Genomic DNA, 20,613 nt, shown 5'->3' on the forward strand with positions numbered 1-20,613 from the left:
AACGGGATGGAAGTGTCTAAGGAATCCTTCCTCTCCAGACACCCTGCAGCCAGGCAGAGGCCAGACTTTGGGAAAGGATAACCAGAGTTAGAACATGGTCATGGCCAGCAATAGTGGAGCTCCCTTGGGTGCTGCCTGCATTGACCTCACACAAACAGGTTTCAGTCTTCCAAATCTGCCTCTTATTCCTTCTTATCCCTTTTGATTTAGGAAAATCAGTGCCTGCCAAAACCCTTCAACCTTCCTGAGAGCTGGATCACATCCAGGCCGCCCTTCCCTGCACACTGGGCCTGGGACAGCCCCATTGCTGCGCTTTGGGAAGGCTCTGTGCCCCATCTCCCCTCCGAGCCCATCCTTGCTGCAGGCGCTCTTCCCCAGGGATACAGTCCCACCTCCCAAAGGGGACCACCATCCATGGGGGGGGGGTCTTGCACTCAATGGGCACCCACCGCCACAACGGGGATGAGCATCCCATCCCCAGCTGCTTTTGCCCAGGACTCAGCCGTGTGATTCCCATCCCTCCCTTCCCAAAGCCCCCGCTGGCTCTTCCCAAGGCCGGGAGCGCCGTTACGCCCTGCTGCGCTAGGATGAATGCCTACAGAATCCTAAAGCTATTGTTTTCAGGCAGTTTATGATCGTTTCCCTCCCCCCCCATATCCCATCCCCATCCCCTGTTTCGCCCCATCCCTCCCCACCCTTTCCCCGCGGCGCCGGCAGCGCTCCCAAGGGATGGCGAGGAGCCCGTTATGTGACCCAGGTATCCAAGCGCATGCGCTTCACGGAGGGGCTCTCGCCCTCGGGCTCGCTGCTGGGTCGCAGGAGGCCCAGGGAGGAGCTGAAATCGGCGCGGGAGGGATCATCCCGCTCGCTGCTGCCTTCGTAGGAGCTGGTGTTGCTGCTGAGGCTGTCGACGGGCGAGCGGCCGGTGGGCTCGTGGCGGGGCTGGTGAGGGAAGGTGCTGAGCGGGGTGGCAGTGTTCCTCTCCCGGTTGGGCGAGACGGGCTCCGACTTGATGCTGATGTTGGGGTTGGTGTTGACAGTCAAAGTGGTGGTGTGGGATAAGTGACTCCCTTGTCTGGGCGTGAGGATGGGAGAGGAGGAGGAAGGGAGAAGGGGGGAGAAACGGGGGAGGAGATAATGGGAAGTTGGTCGTTATTATCTCTGCGGTGGCCTTTTAGGTGCTGGAGCACAGAACTCGCAACCCGCACCCGAATGAATCCAGAATGGCCAATGAGGCTGAGATGATGAACCTGATTCCATGATAAATCTGGATTCACAGTGAGAACTGGGAGTTGTGATGACCCCAGGAATCACAATCCATGCGCTCACCATGAAACAGTCACTGCCATGCCAGGATTAGACCCTGCAATGGGCAGCATCGACTGAGTGACCATTGGTACCCATTATCAATCACTGAGCCACAGGATGGGTTGGGTTGAAGGGGCCTTAAAGCTCATCCAGTTCCAAATGCAGGGACCCCTTCCACTGGAGCAGGATGCTCCAAGCCCCTGTGTCCAACCTGGCCTTGAGCACTGCCAGGGATGGGGCAGCCACAGCTTCTCTGGGCACCCTGTGCCAGCGCCTCAGCACCCTCACAGGGAAGAGCTTCTGCCTAAGACCCCATCTCCATCTCCCCTCTGTCAGGTTCAAGCCATTCCCCTTGTCCCGTCCCTGCATCCCTTTGCCCAAAGCCCCCCTCCCGGTTTCTTGTCAGCCTTTCACTTACATTAAATTCCCTAGTGATACAGGAACCAGATGCTGCTGCTGCGGCTGCTGCTGCTGCGGCTGCTGTTGCTGCTGCTGTTGCTGCTGCTGCTGCTGCTGCTGTTGTTGCTGTTGCTGTTGTTGCTGCTGCTGCTGCTGCTGCTGCCAGGCAGAGATGTTGCCAAGGGACAGCCCACCGGGTGAGCTGAATGCTGGCAGCGAAGACAACTCCGCGCTCGGCAGCTGATAATCTGGAAAGGAAGGAGCCCTTCGGTCACTTCAATGTCAAAGCTCCTCCAGCAGAGCCCTGAGCACTGCGAGGAGATGGAGACCAGGGGCACAAACCAGGCATGACCTAGAGAGCAGCAGCTACTGCAGGGAGTACCAGCTCCAACCCCTGCCACTGGAGCAGGATGCTCCAAACCCCCGTGTCCTTGAGCACTGCCAGGGATGGGGCAGCCACAGCTCCTCTGGGCACCCTGTGCCAGCGCCTCAGCACCCTCACAGGGAAGGATTTCATCCTTCTATACCCAGCCTTCCTCCCTGATCAGGACATGGGTTAGGCTCAGGGATAGGGTTCAGGCCAACAGCCCCCCCTGCCCCACACCTCGCGGGCAGCAGAGGGCGCTCTCCGCCCACCGCCGGGTCCATTCCCCCCCTTTGAACGGCTTAGGGTGGAGGGGATGAAGGATGCGGGTGATGCTCTTCCCAAACATGGAGCATCCTGCTCCGGGGCAAGGGGTCCCTGCCCGTGGCAGGGGTTGGAGCTGGAAGAGCTTTAAGGCCCCTTCAACCCAACCCATTCCCTGCTGCGCTCCCCCAGCGCCTCCTCCTGCTTCCTCGCTCTAGGTTTGGGCATCCTCACCCCAGTGGGGCCCAGCAGCCCAGCACAAAGGGGTGGCTGCAAAGGTGCTGAACCGCTGCCAATGCCGCGGGCTGAGCCGAGCACACCCTGAGAGAGGCCCAGGGCCCTTTCACCCCCCAGCACCAGCTCTGCTGGTTTAGGAGCTCCTGACACCCACTGGTTGTGACAGCCGCCACCACAGCCAATGGCAAGAGCTGGAGCCATCCCATAGACTGGGATGGGTTGGAAGGGACCTTGAAGCCCATCCAGGTCCAACCCCCTGACACCAGCAGGGACACCTTCCACTAAAGCAGCTTGCTCCAAGCCCCATCCAACCTTGAACACTGGATGTTCAAGGATGGATGGGGCAGCCATAGCCCCCCTGGGCACCCTGTGCCAGCGCCTCAGCACCCTGACAGGGAACATGATCCCATACCTCTTTTGTCACGTTTTGCAGGAGTTTCCTATCTCTAAGCTGCAAACAGTTGGGTTTGACCCAAGCACCATGGGAAAGGGCAAGCCTGGCCAGTGAGCCTAGGGGAGAGGGACCTGGGGGTCCTGGTGGACGACAGGGTGACCATGAGCCGACACTGTGCCCTTGTGGCCAAGAAGGCCAATGGCATCCTGGGGTGCATTAGAAGGGGGGTGGTCAGTAGGTCAAGAGAGGTCCCCTTTCCCCTCTGCTCTGCCCTGGTGAGACCGCATCTGGAATATTGGGTCCAGTTCTGGGCCCCTCAGTTCCAGAAGGACAGGGACCTGCTGGAGAGAGTCCAGCGCAGGGCAACTGAGATGATGAAGGGAGTGGAGCATCTCCCTTATGAGGAGAGACTGAGGGAGCTGGGTCTCTATAGTTTGGAGAAGAGGAGACTGAGGGGTGACCTTATTAGTGTATATAAATATATAAAGGGGGAGTGTCCCGAGGATGGAGCCAGGCTCTTCTCAGTGGCAAACAATGATAGGACAAGGGGCAATGGGTACAAACTGGAACACAAGAGGTTCCACTTAAACTCCTTCTCAGTGAGGTGCCAGAACACTGGCCCAGGCTGCCCAGGGAGGCTGTGGAGTCTCCTTCTCTGGAGGCATCAAAACCCACCTGGATGCATCCTTGTGTAACCTTATCTGGGTGTTCCTGCTCTGCAGGGGGATTGGACTGGATGAGCTTATGGGGTCCCTTCCAATCTCTAACATACTGGGATACTGTGAGAACCTCAACATAACCCACACCAGCCTGCAATGGGGACAGCCCCCACCCAATGAATAGGATACCCCTGGAAAGAACAAGCCCAGAGCCCCACGCTTGCACCCTCAAACAGGGTTTTCATGCAGGCAATGATAACCCCTGATAACATCCCAGCCCACGTGGGATCGCTTCGTGCCTGTGGTCATCTGCAGGAGGAAACCAGCCGGGAAAGCTGGAACCCAGCTCCTGTCGGGAGCAGCGCAGGGCACAATTAGAACCTATTTTGGGCCCTTGGGCTGCTGGACCACAGGGCTGGGGCTGCCTTCCACGGGGGGAGAGGAGCCTCTCGTCACGCACACACAGGCATCTTGTGGGCTACACCTACTCATTAGGAGAGGGAGTTCCCAACGTGCCTATTCCGGGCTCCTCCAGACAAGCAGCTTTTGACATCTTGCCTGCTCTGAGCCCCAGTTTGCTATGGAGGAAACGCAGCGAGTCCTTAACACCCTGCTTGATGGCTTGCAGATGATCCCCCCCCCCTCCATTCCCATGGCCCACAAGCAGGCTGGGTTGCATTCTTCCCCAAGGTTTGAGGGGCCCTGATGCTCCTTTCCATCAAGCCCCTATTACAACATCACCCCCAGCTCCCAAGAGCATGGGGACGGGTGGAGCTGTAATGAGCATCCACTCAAAAAGCACCTTCACGCTGCCAGCACAGCGCAATGGGCTGCAGGGTGACAGAACCCTGCCCTCAGAGCCCTTCTGCATGGGACAGGGAGCTCAATACCGATTCTCCCCTTGATTTCAATGCTGTGAAAGCCTTGGCATCAACCACATCTCGTGGCAGCGAGTCCCAGGAGGGGTGATGGAGGTGAGGAGGGCCAGGAGCGTGCCTCCAGCAGCACATACCCCCATCACGAAAGGGCTATGAGCTCTTACCTGTGTTGTAGGCTGTGGGCATGGCAGAGAAAGGCAGCCCCTGCGTCAGCAGGCTCGGGGTGGCCACAGAAACAACCGGGGTGGTTAAAGAGTGAGTTGCTTGGGAGCCACCCAACCGCTGCGTGTTCTGCTGGGGAGGCAAAGGGAGAAGGGAGTCAGGAGCATTGCATTGCACTTGTTATCCCCATCAAACCTCAGTGTGCAGCTAACCCCCCCCTCCAGGCATGCATCAGGCTTTGAAGCATCCGAGGCTGTGGGACTGAGCAGGGCCACTCCTCACTGCAGCAAGGTGCAAGCCACACCAGCTACAGGCATTGAGGGCCCTTGTGATGCTCACTGCAGGTCACTTGGCATTGGCCCTAGGGCACCTTTGTACCCAGGGCTGGGCTTCACCCGCAGGGACCCGCATCTGGTTTGCATCCGCTCTGGGGTAAGAAAGGGTTCAAACTGGACCAGGGGATGCTGAGGTTGGATCTAAGGCAGAATCTTCCCTGTGAGGGTGCTGAGGTGCTGGCACAGGGTGCCCAGAGAAGCTGTGGCTGCCCCATCCCTGGCAGTGCTCAAGGCTGGGTTGGATGGGGCTTGGAGCATCCTGCTCCAGTGCAAGGTGCCCCTGGGGGTTGAGACTGGAGGAGCTTTAAGATCCCATCAACCCAGCCCATCCTGTGGCCCTCTGGTACCCCCAGTGCTCAGCACCCTCAGTGCCCTTGTGAGGTTTGGGTGCCTCGGGCATTAGCAGGTCCTCTATGGAAAAACCCTGCCCTTGGACCTGTGCATGGACCCCCCCCTCCCCATGGCTTCCCAGGCAGTGACGTGGGCAGATCCAGCCCTGTTTACAAGCAGATAAGCTGGGCTGTCTCTGCTGAGCTGCTTTAAATCGGCCTCAAGAGGCTTGCCTCTTAAGCTGAAGCACCCGGGCACACATCCCCTTGTGAAGCCTGGGGCAGCGCCCAGCTTAAATCAGTGCCTGGCACAAGGCTGCCTGCACCCCCAGGGCCTTGTGGGGCTGGCTATGGGGTCATGGCCACGCAGGACCCTCCTGGGGTAAGGCTGGAGGCTAAAACCCGGCCACCTGCGGGGGTGCTGGGTTCGCTGCCTCCCCAGCACCCATTGAAGGCGGTTACCAGCGCTCTGATTGCTCAAGCCTTGGGGCTGCTGGAGCAGGTTTTCCTGGCCCCTATCCCATTGGCAACCACCCTGGGCCATGGCTGCAGCCTGTGGGTTAAGGAGGCAGCAGGGAAATGCCTTCCTGGTGGGCAGAACTCAGCTCCATCCCGCTCCTCCCTGCAGCAGAGCCTGAGCTGGAGGAGCAGGATGCGGCCCCACAGCCCCTTTGCCCCCTGGTACCCGGTTTTCCTGGGAGAGCACAGGAATGGGGATGAATCCGACCACGACCAAGGGTTGGGATGAGGGGATGCTGTTGAGCAGGAGGGTATCAGCCCTGGGAACGGGGCAGCAACCACCCACCCCTATTCACACCATGAGCGTGGGGATGCCAGACCCGGATCCGCATCCTGACTGAGGCAGGAAGGATGCTGAGGGTGCGCACGCTGCCCCCAGCCCCACGCCACACACTGTGCCCCTTGCAAAATGCTCCTGGTTGCCAAGTGCCACGTTATAAAAGCCATGCAGGAGGTGAGGCCGTGCATCACCATGGGCTTGGTGACGGGATCCTGCTCCACCCTTTGGATCAGGGCCATAGGGGGGGCACATCCGAACCCCCTTAAAGGGCAGATTGCGCTCAGGAGCACCCCTAAAGCAGGCAGGGCAAAGGGTTAAGGGCAGCGTGAGGGGCAGCTGACTCATCCCTGTGTGTGTGAAGAGGTGGGAGTTGCCATGTGGAGGGATCTGGTGTGTAGGTTGAGCAATGGGGAAGGAGCAAATGCAGGGAGAAGGTTAACGGAGCAAGGAGAAGGGGGGGTCTGCACCATGAGGGGTGAAGCCATAAGGACAATGCTGGGTTCTCCTCCTAACCCAGCTGTGCCGAGGTCCCTGTCCCCCCCTGTTTGGGTTCATCCCCCCCCATTGCCCCCCTCCTTGCAGGCAGAACCCAAGCCGCTGAGCTCAGCCTAACAATGAAGGCTGCTCATGCCAAGCGGGCTCATTGCTTGCCTGGAGCAAGCTGCTCCTCCAGCTCGGAGACAGGCGATGCCCTCTGGCAGCGGGAATGGTGACATGGGAGCAGATGGGGAGGCGGGAGCTCACTGCTTCCACCCTGCACATGGGGAAACTGAGGCACGAAGCAGCTTGGGAAGGGGGTTGAGGCACTGGAAACAGCACAATTGGAGGCTGCCAAAGCTTCCCCCCTTGGCTAAATGGCTCCTTGCATGCTGCAAGTGCCATTGGCTTGCTCCTGACAGCCTTTCCCTGGCTGCTTGAGCTGCATCCTAGAGCAGCGCGCGCCCTTTCCTCGCTGCGCTGACCTGGCGCCCATCTGCCTTGCACCAGAATAGCAACAGAGCCGAGTGAATCATTGCCACAAACAAGGTGGCATTCACTCTGCTGGCGAGGGAGGGCAGAAAACACCCCCCAAAGCCATTAAAAATAACATGGACCGCTGCCCCCCGTGCACAAAGGAGGTTTAGGGAGGGCAGCAGGCAGGCGGTGGCTTTACACAGGCTTTAAAGCATATCCTTCATATGGGAAGAGCCTGATTTCCTCCCTGGTGGCAACGGGCCAGGTATTCCCATGCTGGAGGTTGCGGTGGCTCAGTGAAGCCCATGGGGCACCTCCACTGGTGCCCGCATCCCAACGGAGGGCAAAGGGAACAGCATCCACCCCCTGTGATGGCCCCACACCAAAGCAGGGTGTGGGGACCAAAGGGACAAGCAGCCCATGTCCCATTCCCCCCCAACCCCAACCCCAACCCCAGGCCATGATGCTCATCTCAACAGGGAACTCACCAGAGCCAAGTGGTCCTCGGTCTGCGCGCCGGAGAACAGGGAGAAAACCAAGAGGTACCATTAACACCAACCAGCACCGCGCCCTCCCCTACCACAGGGCACGTACTGGTCATACTGGTGGCCAGCACAGGGCTGTTGGCATCCAGCGTGGGGCAAATGAGCTTTGAGGTTCAAGAAGGCAAAGAGCCCCGCAACGCTCCAGGCTTGGGGAAGAGCATCTGGAGACTGCTCATGGAGCTGGAGGTGCTGATGGATGGGAGCTGAACGTGAGCAGCATCCTGGCCTGGATCAGCACCAGTGTGGCTGCAGTGACTGTGCCCCTGTGCTGGGGCACTGGTGAGGCCACAGCATCCTTGCAAGGGGTCACTTCACAAGGCCCTCAGCGCCATGGGCTCATGGTGGCCTTGGGGAATGGGTTAGGATGGATGAGCTTAAAGGGCTTTTCCACCCTGGTTGATTCCATGATGCCATAAATGGGAACCCGAGCCCCATCCCACTCCCACTGCTCCGGCAGGGAATAGGTGCCCGCGCTGCACCCCCTCCATCCCTTGCAAGGTGCCTGCTGGCAGGGGACAGGCTCTGCTTGGGCACTCACCAAATGGTGCATCAAGCCCTTGCCGCTCTGCGAGGTGATGACGCGCAAATCCGGCTTGCGGCTGTTGCTGGCGAGCTGGGAGCTGTGCGACGGCGGCGGCGGCGGTGGCGACTTGGCCGGGATGAGCTTGCCCAAGCTGCTGCCGTTGGACACGGGAAGGAGCCCCGGGGAGGCTCTGGCGCTCACGTAGCCGTTTCCTGCGGGATAACGGGGGCCAGAGAGGATGGAGGTGAATGCAGGGCGCTGGGAAATGGATGCACGGTGAGGAGCGCTGCATTGGCGCTATGAGCTGCAGCAGCCCTGCACTGGGGCTATGAGCTGCAGCAGCCCCGCACTGGGGCTATGAGCTGCAGCAGCGCTGCACTGGGGCTATGAGCTGCAGCAGCCCTGCATTGGGGCTATGAGCTGCAGCAGCCCCGCACTGGGGCTATGAGCTGCAGCAGCCCCGCACTGGGGCTATGAGCTGCAGCAGCCCCGCACTGGGGCTATGAGCTGCAGCAGCCCTGCATTGGGGCTATGAGCTGCAGCAGCCCCGCACTGGGGCTATGAGCTGCAGCAGCCCCGCACTGGGGCTATGAGCTGCAGCAGCGCTGCACTGGGGCTATGAGCTGCAGCAGTGCTGCACTGGGGCTATGAGCTGCAGCAGCCCTGCATTGGCGCTATGAGCTGCAGCAGCGCTGCACTGGGGCTATGAGCTGCAGCAGCCCTGCACCGGGGCTATGAGCTGCAGGAGCCCTGCACTGGGGCTATGAGCTGCAGCAGTGCCACACTGGGGCCATGAGCTGCAGCAGCACTGCACTGGGGCTATGAGCTGCAGCAGCGCCATACTGGGGCTATGAGCTGCAGCAGCGCTGCACTGGGGCTATGAGCTGCAGCAGCCCCGCACTGGGGCTATGAGCTGCAGCAGTGCTGCACTGGGGCTATGAGCTGCAGCAGCCCCGCACTGGGGCTATGAGCTGCAGCAGCGCTGCACTGGGGCTATGAGCTGCAGCAGCCCCGCACTGGGGCTATGAGCTGCAGCAGCCCTGCACTGGGGCTATGAGCTGCAGCAGTGCTGCACTGGGGCTATGAGCTGCAGCAGCCTTGCATTGGGGCTATGAGCTGCAGCAGCGCCGCACTGGGGCCATGAGCTGCAGCAGCGCCACACTGGGGCTATGAGCTGCAGCAGTGCCACACTGGGGCCATGAGCTGCAGCAGCCCCGCACTGGGGCTATGAGCTGCAGCAGCACCGCACTGGGGCCATGAGCTGCAGCATCCCTGCATGCCCCAGTCTCCTCAAAACCCTCCTGCACATCAGGCAGGCTCAACCACAGCCCCTGGGCAGGTTCCTGCAGCCTCCACAGCACTCAGATGCCTGCAGCGGGAGCATCCTCCCCAGCAGGAGCAAACCAACCTGCCCCAAGCTGCCTGCAGGAACCCATCCTTGTTACTGCAATACCAACCAACAAATAAGAGAGGCCTGACTTGCAGCAAGGGCTCTTTACACTGCTCTGGCAGGGTGCTGGGGCCCTAGCAAAGGGGGATAATTACTGCTCCGGTCACTTTTAAAGGTCTCTTTATGGTACCAGAGCAGCAAAACAAGGGGGCTGTGGCAGAGCGAGGACTCAGTTCACTGCTCCCAGTGCCCCTTTGGAGATCTGAGGTTCCCTCCTCCTCCTGCTGCCCCACTTAAGGATTTTATGTGCAAAGAGGGATGGGGAAGTGGGGGGGGGAGAAAGAAAAAGAAAGGAAAGGAAGACAAAAATGTAAAAAGGAAAAGATTTGATGAACATCAGGAAAGGAATAAATGGGATCAGATTACTGTTCTGATGAGGGCTGGGCTTGCTTTATGAATAGGCCCCAAAGATAGCAAAGCGTTTAGCAATCACCAGGATTCAGCCCTCATATTCATGGCACGTTAGACCGGGAAAAATAGGTCGCTGATTGCATTATTAATCACATCTACCATTGCGCTGCATCTGCAGTTCAGCAGGCGGCTGGTGGCAGCGCCGCCGCAGCCCCGGCGCCGGCTCAGCAGGGACCAAGCACCAGCCACCGCCTCTGCCGGAGCCGGCCCACGAGGGCCACAAAGCCAGGGATGCTCCCATGGATGCTGCCAGGGATCAGGGATGCTGCATGGGAAGGATGCTGCTGGAGGCAGCCGTGTCCCTGTCGCAGAGAGGGGATGTGTCCCCAGGTCCTGGCTACCCCAATGCACCACGAACCAGATGGGCTTCACTTGCAAAGCCACTGCCTTTGATATCTATGAACAACAAAGGTGCATAAAATGCCCTGGGTGACCTCTACCTGCAGTGCTGGTGGCCACGCAGAAGCCAGTGGAGGCAAACAAAAGACACATTAAATCCCACATTCCCCTTCCCAAGATGACCCCGACACGGATGCACACGTGTGTCCCACAGTAACTGCCCCTTTGAGGACCACCACATTCCTGTGCATGCCCTGTGCCTTTGCACCACCCTGGTGTGAATTAGAGCCTGGCAGCACCCTGTGTCCTCACCAAGCTGGGGACAGCAAGGGGACAGCACCCTGGTGATGGGGCAGGCAGAGTGGGCAGCGTGATTCCCACCCCCGGGGGCACTGAGGATGGATGGGGCACTCCATGGGTGCGCGGGATGCAGGGATGCAGCCCGCATCGCAGAGCATCATCGCATCACGGCAGGATGAGGCCAGAGGCACCCGGTGGCTGATGATTCAGAGGCAGCAGGTGATCACACTGCAAGGAGGAGGAGGAGGAGGAGGAGAAAGAGAAGGAAGAGATGGTCCCAGGTACCCAAACCCCACAGGAGCGGTGCCAGAACCGGAGCCATGCGCTCATCCCGCAGCCGGCGCAGGGAGCCCCAGGGACATTGGGAGGTGTGGGGACAGCGGGGGTCCGGGGCTGGCCACGGCTGGGCTGTCCCTGCTCCTTGTGCCTGTTTCCTGGAGCAGCAGCAGGAACGCAGGGAATGCTCCGGTGACGTCAATGCTGACATTCAGGGGCCCTGCCAAGCTGCCGCGGCTGCTCCCAGCAGCTGACGTTGGGGTGGCCTCGGGGAGGGGGGAAAAAGGGCCATGAATGTGGTTGGGGGCTGCAGCAAAAGCCCCGTACTGGGAGATGCCAACCCCATGGATTGCCCTGGAAGGGATGCTGCAAGGAACCCCCCCCCCCCGTGCTCACACGGCTGCTGCATGCACGGGGTAAAGGTCAGGCTGCGGTGCCACCGTGGTGCTGCGGAACCGCGCCTGGCCCAGTTCCATCCAGTGGGACTTGGGCTCCGGTGTGGTTTGAACTGGGGGCAAAGCTGAACCTCACCCTCCTCCTCCATGCCAGAGCCCCACCGCAAAGAGCAGGGGGGCTGAGCCAGGCCATTGGTGCAGGGCTGCCTTCCCCCTCCACCTCACCGCGATGGTCGGCACCCACTCTAAGCCCTGGCCCGCAGTGGTGCTGGGAGCTGCAGCTGCTTCCCAGCAGGATCCAGGGGCTGGTGCTGGCGTTCGGGAGGCACCGACGCAAGAGCTGGCCCCAAAGCGCTCGCCCTGCAGCCGGCGGAGCGGAGGCAGAGCAGGGGTAGGAGGTATTATTAGAGCACTTTATAGCCAGGGAGCTAAGCCACCAAGCCTGAGCCTCGTTAGCACCGGGGCTCTCGCAGTGGAAAGGACCTTAATGAGCTTTGTTCCTTGCAGTAAAAGACCTTTATAGGGCCCGAGCACAAGGAGGAATCGGGTGTTAAGTGACTCACAAGAGGTCAAGGGGAGGAACGGGGAGCTAAACCCGGAGCTGCTCAAATCATGGTCCTCCATCAGCCCCTTGGTTTGCAGCTCTCCCAAAGAGCCAGGGGAGATGCTCATGGGGTCCCTACTGAGCCCAGCAGCCCCAGTGAAGATGCTGATGGTTTTGGTACATGAAGGAGGTCCACACACCAGAATCTGCCCTTAGCACTTCTCCATCGACCAATAGTGCCGAATGGCAAAGCAAAACCCTACGCTCCACATGGGGAAACTGAGGCAAGGAGGGGCAAACCGAGCCAAGGGCACTGGCCCAAAGGTGATGCTGGCTCTTCACTTACCCACAGGGCTCGGGCAGGCTCCATTCGTGTTGTTCAGGTCTCCCCCGAGCATCGCCCCTGCAAAGCAATAGGAAACATGAGATCACCATCCGCTCGGGAACAGGGTGAGCATCCCTCCTTTGGGGAGGGAGGGAGAGCGGGACGCAGGGGAAAACGAGCAGCGCTGCCTTCTCAGGGAGAAAGCCCTGGGCAAAATGAGCAGCATTCCTGGTGATCAGGTTGGGAAACATTACCCAGGCATATCCATTTCCTTTGGGAAGGAGCCAGGCAGCACAGGAGCCTGCTCCAAAGGAGGCAGCTTGGAAAACACTGCGCCTATTCTATTCCATTCCAAGCCCCGCTTTGGGGGGACACGGGGGGCTGGTGCTGCTGGAGAAGAGAGCCCCAGCAGCAAGGCGTGAAACACAACCTCCCCTGTAATGTTCACACCGAATGGAAACCATCCCCGTGCTGCCAGGACGTGGCTGCAGCTCGGCCTCCCGTGGTCCCAGCGCTTGGAAAGCGCCGCCGCTCCCTGCTGTGCCGGGAAGAACCGTTCCAGAGCCCTTCTTAGCCCAAGAAACTGAACGTTTTGCCTCTCCTCTTTTCCTGCTTTGCAGCCCTGTTGGTGAGCTCTTCCTCAAAGGCACCCATTGACAGCCCAACGGTGCCTTGGCCACGCTGCAGGCAGTGATTTTCCAGCACCGGAGCTGCAACCGCAGTCATCCCGGAGCCCTGGGCAGGGGAATGAAGAGCCTCGGATCCCAAACCCCTCCATTAACCCCTGCCCAGCCCTTCTCAGGCCAGATGGGGAAACCTGAGCCACAAACCTTTCTCCCTGTCCCATGCTCTCGGTTTGAGCTCCCAGGATGGCTGAGCCGCTTCCATGCAGGGAAACGTGCTTGCTGCCCACATGGGAGCAGGACTGGGGATGCTGTGGGTCCCTAAAGCCTTTTACAGCTTGAAACAGGGGAAGGCTCCAAAACAAGGCACCCTTCTTTTGTGTGATCACCACAAAGCGGGGTCATCCCCTTGGGTGAGTGATGCCAGCCCCATTCCCAGCCCTGCAGACCCCCTTGGCACTGGGTACTGACCCAAGGCTGCGTTGGCTTTGGGAACGCGGCTCCGCTCGAGCCCATTGCTGTAAAGAAAAGAATGAAGGGAAAAAAAGAGCTCGAACATGCAAGGCCCTGGCTCCTGTGAGCAGGATTCGGCCGTGTCCCAGGCAGGGAATGAATGAGATGCAGATGGTTGGACTTGGAACACCTCTGCGCTCGCAACCACGAACTGATCCCCCTTCAGATGAGCGGCGGGATGGAAACACGAGGAGCCTCCAGCGCATTCTGCACTGCAACCAAGCCTCTTTCTTTGCAGCAGAGGGGCCTGTGAGAGGGCAGGGACCCAGGGCTACGGCTTTCCATAGCCAAGGAAGGCTCTGCTGCTCAGGCTGCTCTTCTTAGAGCAGGAAGACCCCTCTCCATCAGGCCTGAGGGCTCACCGTGGTACCTGAGCGCTTCAATCCATCATGAGACCATGGGGAGAGAGCAGCGAGCGAACAAGCCAGCTCCAACCACTGCTCCTATTGCATCCCAGCCCTGGCATCTCTTTGTGCCCGCTCTGACCCCACTCAACCTGCTGCTGGGGGCACCCCCAAACCCTTTCTCCCACTTCTCCAAGCCCCTTTGCGAGCCCCCTTTGAGCTCTCAGCACCCCCACGTCCGGGCGGTCGCAGTCACTGGCTCTGCCATTTGCAGCCCGTTGTGATTTCTCCAGCCCATCTGTGACAACCGAAATAGCAGGCAGAGGCTTTCTGCACGCTGTTCTTATTCATGATCACACTGCAGGGCTGTGGTCCCACAATCGTGTGCGTGTCCCCCCCGCCTCCGCTGCTGCAGGGTGCGATGGGTGAGGAGCTGCTCCTCTCCCCATCCTGCCCTCCGCCACCCATGGCCGGTCCCCGCTGGAAATGCCTGCTCCCTGCGATCTGTCACCGGATCCACATGCGACCAACTGCAACCAGCACAGCCCCACTTCCAAAAAAGCCCTTTTTAGGCAGCAGTCCCATGTCACCGGAGTGCCACCGGCGATGGGATGCCGGCAGCCACCCCCAAGCCTGGGAACGGCGCCGGGTGACTCATCCCCTTGTGCTTCCCAACCTCAAAACAGAGCCCTGCAGGGATCCAGCTCTCAACAAGACCTGGGGTAGGCGGGGGGGGGAGCACCTCTCAATGAGGGGTGATGCTCGCACTGAGACCCTTGGCTTGGACCCATGGCCGCGGGGGTCTCCTGCATCCCGGGATGCTCCACACTCGCTGCTGCAAGGCTCCCGCAACGAGGATGAGGAAGGAGGGGTGCGAAGGGGCACAGCATCACTCACCTGCACTGGCCGGCCTCTGCGGCAGCCCTGGGGACACGGTGTTCCTCTGCAGCGCTGGCTGCTGTGGCGACAGGAGCCGTGGGTCTGTCAGTGAGGAGGTCACCAGGGACTGTGTCACCAGCGAGCTGCCGGGGTTGCTGAACTGCAGCGTGCTCTGGTTGGTCACCGGCACCGTCACGGGCATGGCGAAGTTGGGAGCCGGCACTGCGGACTGAGCAGAGAGCAGTGGTGAAGGGGAGCAGGGGGGAAGGTCCTCGCATTGCAAGCTCTGAGCAAGAGGGGGCCTGATCCTGCATCACAGCAGCTGGAAAAGGGGGGGAGCCCCTCAAAGCCCCACGTCACTGCTGACCTGCACCGCTGTGCTTGCACCCTGCCCATGCTGGCAGCTCGCAGGGATGCACCAGAGCATCCCTCCAGGGATGGGGCAGCCACAGCTTCTCTGGACACCCTGTGCCAGCGCCTCAGCACCCTCACAGGGAAGAGCTTCCTAACATCCCATTCCTAATATCTAACCTAAATCTCCCCTTTGTGATGGGAAGAGCCCTCCCAAAGAGCCAGCAGTGGCTCACCGACACAGGCTGGCACTGCTGCCAGTGGACATGCAGCTGGGAAAGGCTCATTTTGCCTTGAGTGGCCCCAGGGTGACACTGGGATTCATCCTGGCACCTCTGGGAGCTGCTGGGAAGGAGGAGCTGACCCTGGGAAGCAGGAGCATCGCTCAAGCCCTATCCTGGGCTGCGGGTTGAGGACCAGCTTCACCTACCGGTGCCCTGCTGGAGCCAGACTCCCTGCGATTATCCCAGCGTCTGTCTTATGTCACTGATGTGCTCTTTGTTAACAGGAGCAGGCACCTGCTTAGAGGCTTTAGCAGGGGCTTTGCTAAAGTCCCACTTTAATTTGCTCAGGGATGGAGGGGCAGAGCAGCCCAGGGCCGGATGGGACCATCCTGGGGCTGGGAGAGCTGAGGGTAGAGGGAGCCGAGCATCTCCCCACTGCACAATGATGGGGGCCCCTTGCCCCCCCAGAAACCTGCTCCTAGGTGGGTGATTGTCCTCTGGGGACTGAGAGGAGGCGGGGAGGAAGGAGGGGGACGGTGCTTACCCACGCCTGGCTGCTGGGAACCCTCCCCACCAGCCTCTCAAGGGCATCCCGTCCTTCAGAGAGATCCTGTGCCTGCAGCCAAGCTCTGGGAAGGGCGGCTCTGAGCCTGCGCTGCGGCACCGCGGTCACAGGGACCCTTTCCCAGCCCTTTCCCCACTGCTGGGGAGAGCTGGAATCGCTCTGCTCCTGCTGGGAGCTGCAGAGGCAGGAGGAGGAAGGTGCCTTGGGCACTGCAGGAACACCGGGAGCGGGGATAAATCACGGCTCACACACAGAGTGCCAGCATGGGTTGGGTTGGAACGGCTTTAACATCATCCACATCCAACCCCTGTCACGGGCAGGGGCACCTTCCAACCACAGGTTTCCATCACTGCCAACTCACCAGTGTTCGTGCACAAGGGAGAGGAAGGGAAAAGCTACCCCTTGTGCATCGCACCTTACACAACGCCTTGATAAAGCCAAGAGGCTGGTACCCCACCTGCAGAGAGGACGTTTGCTTTCCATCTCTCTCTCATCTCATTGCACACCCCAGGCCACCAGCAACATGGCCCCAGGTCCCCCCCAGACCCCCAGGGAGGGCACAGCTAGGGAAGGCAGCTTGCACATCAATCCAAACCGGGGGGCAGAAGATGCACACAGCAGCCAAACCTCAAGGATTCCTGTTCCCACTCAAAGCAATTCAAACACCAAACGCAGAAGCCAGGCCGAGGCCTCTCTGGAGCAAACAAGGCTGTTGTTAAGCTTCCCCGGGTGCTGAGGCTGGTTAGTTCTTGTCACACACAAAACCAACCCAGCTGGTTATAAGGGAAGCAGCGTCTTCTTCAACTGCATCACTCGGTCCCTTCGCTGCACAGGGGGGTTTAGTGGGGAGCCAGATGCTACGCCCTGACTACGACACCTGAAAGCCACCAGCCAAAATGACTTTAGGGCACGGAGTGTTCCTTTGGGGCACAGCTGGATGCTGCCTCCAATGATGGGAGCCTGCTTGGAGCCCTCCCTTTGCAGCAGGCACACACAGATGCTGAGCAGGCCCTGCTTTCTGAGGTGATTCTACACCCAGCTTAAACCTCTGATGACTTCTTAACCTACTCTGCACCAGTGACAGGGCTTGCGTCAGGTACTGGGGGGTACCAGGGCTAAAACCTGCTCCCCAGTAGTGAAACCAGGGAGGCCAAGGCAGAGCCAAGCCTTGCAGGAGCTCACCCTGCACTAAACCCAGCCTGGAGGGCACAGCTTTGAGCATCCATCACTGCCTGCATCCCATCTGGCTTCCCCTCCTCAGCTCTCCCAGGGCTCAGAGCAGCCACCTCCCATCACCTCTGAGATGCAGGGGATGGAGATGCAGATGCTGGGGGCCTTGGGAGGCTCCTGGAGCTCACCTGCTGAGTCAGCACAAGGAAGAGCTGTGCACGCCACAAGGCTCCTCTCAAGAGGAGATGGAGTTTTAACCCGTGGGGGTTATTTTCTGGTGGGGATGGGGTCTGTGTGTGTGTCATTATGACACTGCTTCATCCAGCCCTTAGGAATGAGCCTCCGCTCTGCTCCGCTCCGGGCAGCATCAATTCTGGCTGCAGCAACCCAGGGCTAATCCCTCTGAAGGAGCCTCCCCTGCATCAGCAGCCTCTGCTCCCTTGAGCTAACAACTAATTTGAAGCGTGTCCCTCCTCCTCCTCCTGTCTCCTGACACAAATCCCTTCCAGCACTGTCCTGATGCCACCCCGGTGCCGGCTCCGGGATCACAGGCTAAAACCTCCCTGGATTCCTGCCACGGCCACCAGCTGCCCCGAGGGCTCGGGGGATTTGGGGGGGAATTAATGTGGAAGAGCCCAAAGTCTCACAGGGATGGGGGGGGGTGGCATGGTGTGAACCTGGAGTCTTAATCCAGGCCAAAACCACCTGGTTTGGGGGAAAAAAGGGTGGAAAAGGAGGCCTTAATCCAGTATTTGCAGCAAAGATGGGGAGAACATCCTCCTTCACTGCCAAGCTGGAGCCACAGAGGCTCAGGGATGCTGGAGCTAATGGGAACGGCTTTCCCAAAGGATGTTCCTGCTCCTCCAGGTGGGAAACAGGAGGGATCCCTAGGGCCCCTCATGCCTCTCACCCCTAGGGTGGTGGGCTGCACGCATCGGCTCCCAAGGCACAGCACGGCTCCGAAGCAAAGCCATGCACAAGGCAGGCCCCTCCATCACTTGGAAGGGAAAGGAGGGGGGGCTGCAGACCACCAGCTACTCACTGCGAGCCGGTAACTCTGCATCATTTTATCAAACTCCTCATCAATCTTTTTATACTTCTCTTCGGTCTGCGGGGTCAGAGCAAACACTTCATCCCCTTCCGGGCTCTCGCATTCCCTGTGCTTCTTGTTCAGCGCCTGTGACGTTTGGGGATGGGAGGGACACAGGACACGGAAGGGGGGGTGTCGGGGAGGGGAAATGGAACAGAAGGAGAACAAAACAAAAGAAGAACATATAATGAAGGTTTTCCAGCCAAGGGGGCCCGGTACTTACACCATAGCGCTTGAACAGGATATCCAGATCCTCGCTGCCTTTACGGTATTTATCCTCCATCAAGGGGCTCTGGTCTATGGAGTCATCGCCGTCGGGCTCCGGGCTGTCACAGCCGTTAAAACCTTTCTTTCTTAATGTCTGCAAACACAACCGGGACAGTTTGAGGTCTGGGAGTGGGGATGGGGAACACGGGAAGGTGCCCGAGACGGGCAGGTCCCCCCCAGAACAGCCCCGGGACCAGAAAGAGGATGGCTTTGCCCTTGTGCAAATTCACCCCAAGGCATCGTTGACCTTCGTGGAGTTAAAGAGTGAGGTTTTGACACCAGGCTGTCCCTAAGTCAGGAATGACAACATGGGGAGGGATGGATGGATGGATGGATGGATGGATGGATGGATGGATGGGGAGAAACTTCTTTGCTTTCAAAGGATCTGCTCATGCCAGAGCTGAATTTGGACCCGTACCTGCTCAGGCGCATCCATCACCTACAGTTGCTACAATGACAAGGAGGGGAAATAAACTTTAATGATACCTGCTCTCCTGCTAAAAACAGGGAAAAACCTTCCTCCAAATAGCAAAATAAGGACCAAAACAACACGCAAACAGCAGCTTGTCCTGGCAAAAAACCCAGCTGGGTTCTAATGGGGGGCACTTCCCATGCGCAATGGGTACAGCATCAAGAGCATCGCATCAAGAGCATGGCACGGGTGATACAGGAGGGTGATGGTGACAACACCTGGGGCAGCAAGCCCCGGCTGCATGAGCAGCAAAGGGGCAGAGAGCTACTGATGTGACATCTCCTTCGTTAACAGGAGCCTGCTAATCACACACACGGTGGAAGCCCCAAAAGTTCCTCTTGCGAGCGCAGTAGCCAATCTGCAGATTGTGTTACACATGCACGTTTAATCACTCTATTTTCAAAATACCAAAAGCAATTAGATGCTATTACGGATCCATCACTTGCCAATTCAGGGGGGTTTTATTTAGAAGTCAAAGCTACAGAATTTCCTGGAAGTCTTCATCTCTTTTCATGCCAAATTCAGCAGGAGGAAAGAGAAAAGCAGGGAGCCTTGACGATTCTCCTCTTGTCTTCCTAAACTGTAATAAACATCAAGGCCAGGTTGGATGGGGCCTGGAGCAACCTGCTCTAATGGAAGGTGGCCTTGCCCATAGCAGGGGGTTGGGACTGGAGGAGCTTTAAGCTCCCTTCCAATCCAAACCATTCCATGGCTCTCTGATGGGAACCAAACGGCTCTGCCTTTTCCCACTGGTCCTGCTTGGTGGCCACTTGATACTGGTCAAGCAACAGGCACCGAACCCATCCTCCAGCTGGAGCTTTTCACCCTATTCCCAGTTAAACTGACTCCTTCACCATCATCAGTTGAACACTCACTACTTAGAGATGAGCAGTGGGGAGAAGTCCTCATCCACATCCAGCTCCACCAGCGAAGGGGCTGGCTCACTCTTGACCACGGTGGCATCTGAAGCCCTGTTTGGTGCTACTAATATAATTCCTGTCACCTAATACTCAGTCCCTGTCCCTGGTCACAGACTTCATAACCTTAGTTATAACTTCATTGTCTTTGGGTCGGACCCCCACCACCAAGTTCAGATCAGAGCATCCCAAGCTGGGACAAGCGGCTGCGATGCCACCACCCCATTGAAAACCCAGCAGCAGCCCCAGGAAACATGAAGCCAATTGTGCATGGGGAGAAAAATCCCTCCTGGATGCTACAGGCAGCTGCCTGCAGGCATGGAGGGGAGGAAGGGAATGGAGATGGGCTCCAGAGCTGGCACAGCCGAGGATGATCTGCAGTGTGCTGGGACAGGAAGCACCGGGGCCCAAGTCACAGCAGGTCACGAGCCAAAGCAGAATGTGCTGCTCCAAAGGAGCTTTGGGACAACAAAATGCCATTTCCAGCCATGTGAGCTGCTGGGGTGTTCATTTTTTTGGGATAAAATAATGTGTGTCCCACATTTTCTGCTCCCTGACAAGATGATGTAAAAGGAAAACCATCCGGCTGGAGCAGGAATCAACCCCAACCGTTCCCGTTTTCAGGATCTCTGCAAGGTCTTTTGGAAAAGAGCCTTCCTTCTCATTCCTCCTCATTCCCTTTTCCAGGGGAAAAGCTGGAGCTGCACAGAGGCACGAAACCTCTTGGTTGCACCCCGAGGAACAGCACTCTCTTCCCATAGAAAACAGAGCTAAAACCAATCCCTTCACAGCATAAGGCTTCCAAGGGAAACCAGGGTGAGAACCTCACATGGCAAAGAAACTCCATCACCTTCCATCTCCCTGCCACCCCCAGGCCCCCCCATTCTATTGGGTGTGCCCCCCATGGCAGGATCCGCTCTTCCAAGCAATGTTCCCACTCCCATGATCCCAGCTCATATGGGAACAGACTCCTAACCCGAAGAGGGGGGGAGAGCAGCAGGAAATGCA

The 20,613-nt window shown here is 58.8% G+C and overlaps 1 protein-coding gene across 10 annotated transcripts in view; it reads right to left on the reverse strand.

Moving 5' to 3' along the window:
* Window positions 1-691: 691 nt before the first annotated feature.
* The window catches only part of MEF2D (myocyte enhancer factor 2D), a 59,987-nt gene continuing 40,065 nt past the window's right edge, over window positions 692-20,613 (reverse strand). For 3 of the 10 annotated variants that reach the window (XM_061375127.1, XM_061375129.1, XM_061375128.1), the window contains 8 exons: window positions 18,173-18,310; window positions 14,568-14,778; window positions 12,212-12,268; window positions 8,166-8,362; window positions 7,571-7,591; window positions 4,668-4,797; window positions 1,727-1,955; window positions 692-1,075 (listed from right to left, as the gene is read on the reverse strand). In XM_061375127.1, coding sequence (XP_061231111.1) covers window positions 745-1,075; window positions 1,727-1,955; window positions 4,668-4,797; window positions 7,571-7,591; window positions 8,166-8,362; window positions 12,212-12,268; window positions 14,568-14,778; window positions 18,173-18,310 — 1,314 coding nt within the window. In that variant the 3' untranslated portion in view covers window positions 692-744. Of the gene's footprint in view, window positions 1,076-1,726; window positions 1,956-4,667; window positions 4,798-7,570; window positions 7,592-8,165; window positions 8,363-12,211; window positions 12,269-14,567; window positions 14,779-17,901; window positions 18,037-18,172; window positions 18,311-20,613 lie in introns of all 10 variants that reach the window. The other 7 variants (XM_061375133.1, XM_061375132.1, XM_061375130.1 and 4 more) reach the window with 7 other exon arrangements.

The sequence above is a fragment of the Neopsephotus bourkii genome, unplaced genomic scaffold (assembly GCF_033783945.1).
Source record: "Neopsephotus bourkii isolate Nb327-2 ecotype Australia unplaced genomic scaffold, CSIRO-AGI_Nbou_v1 NB_1660, whole genome shotgun sequence".
Taxonomy (NCBI): Eukaryota; Metazoa; Chordata; class Aves; order Psittaciformes; family Psittacidae; genus Neopsephotus; species Neopsephotus bourkii.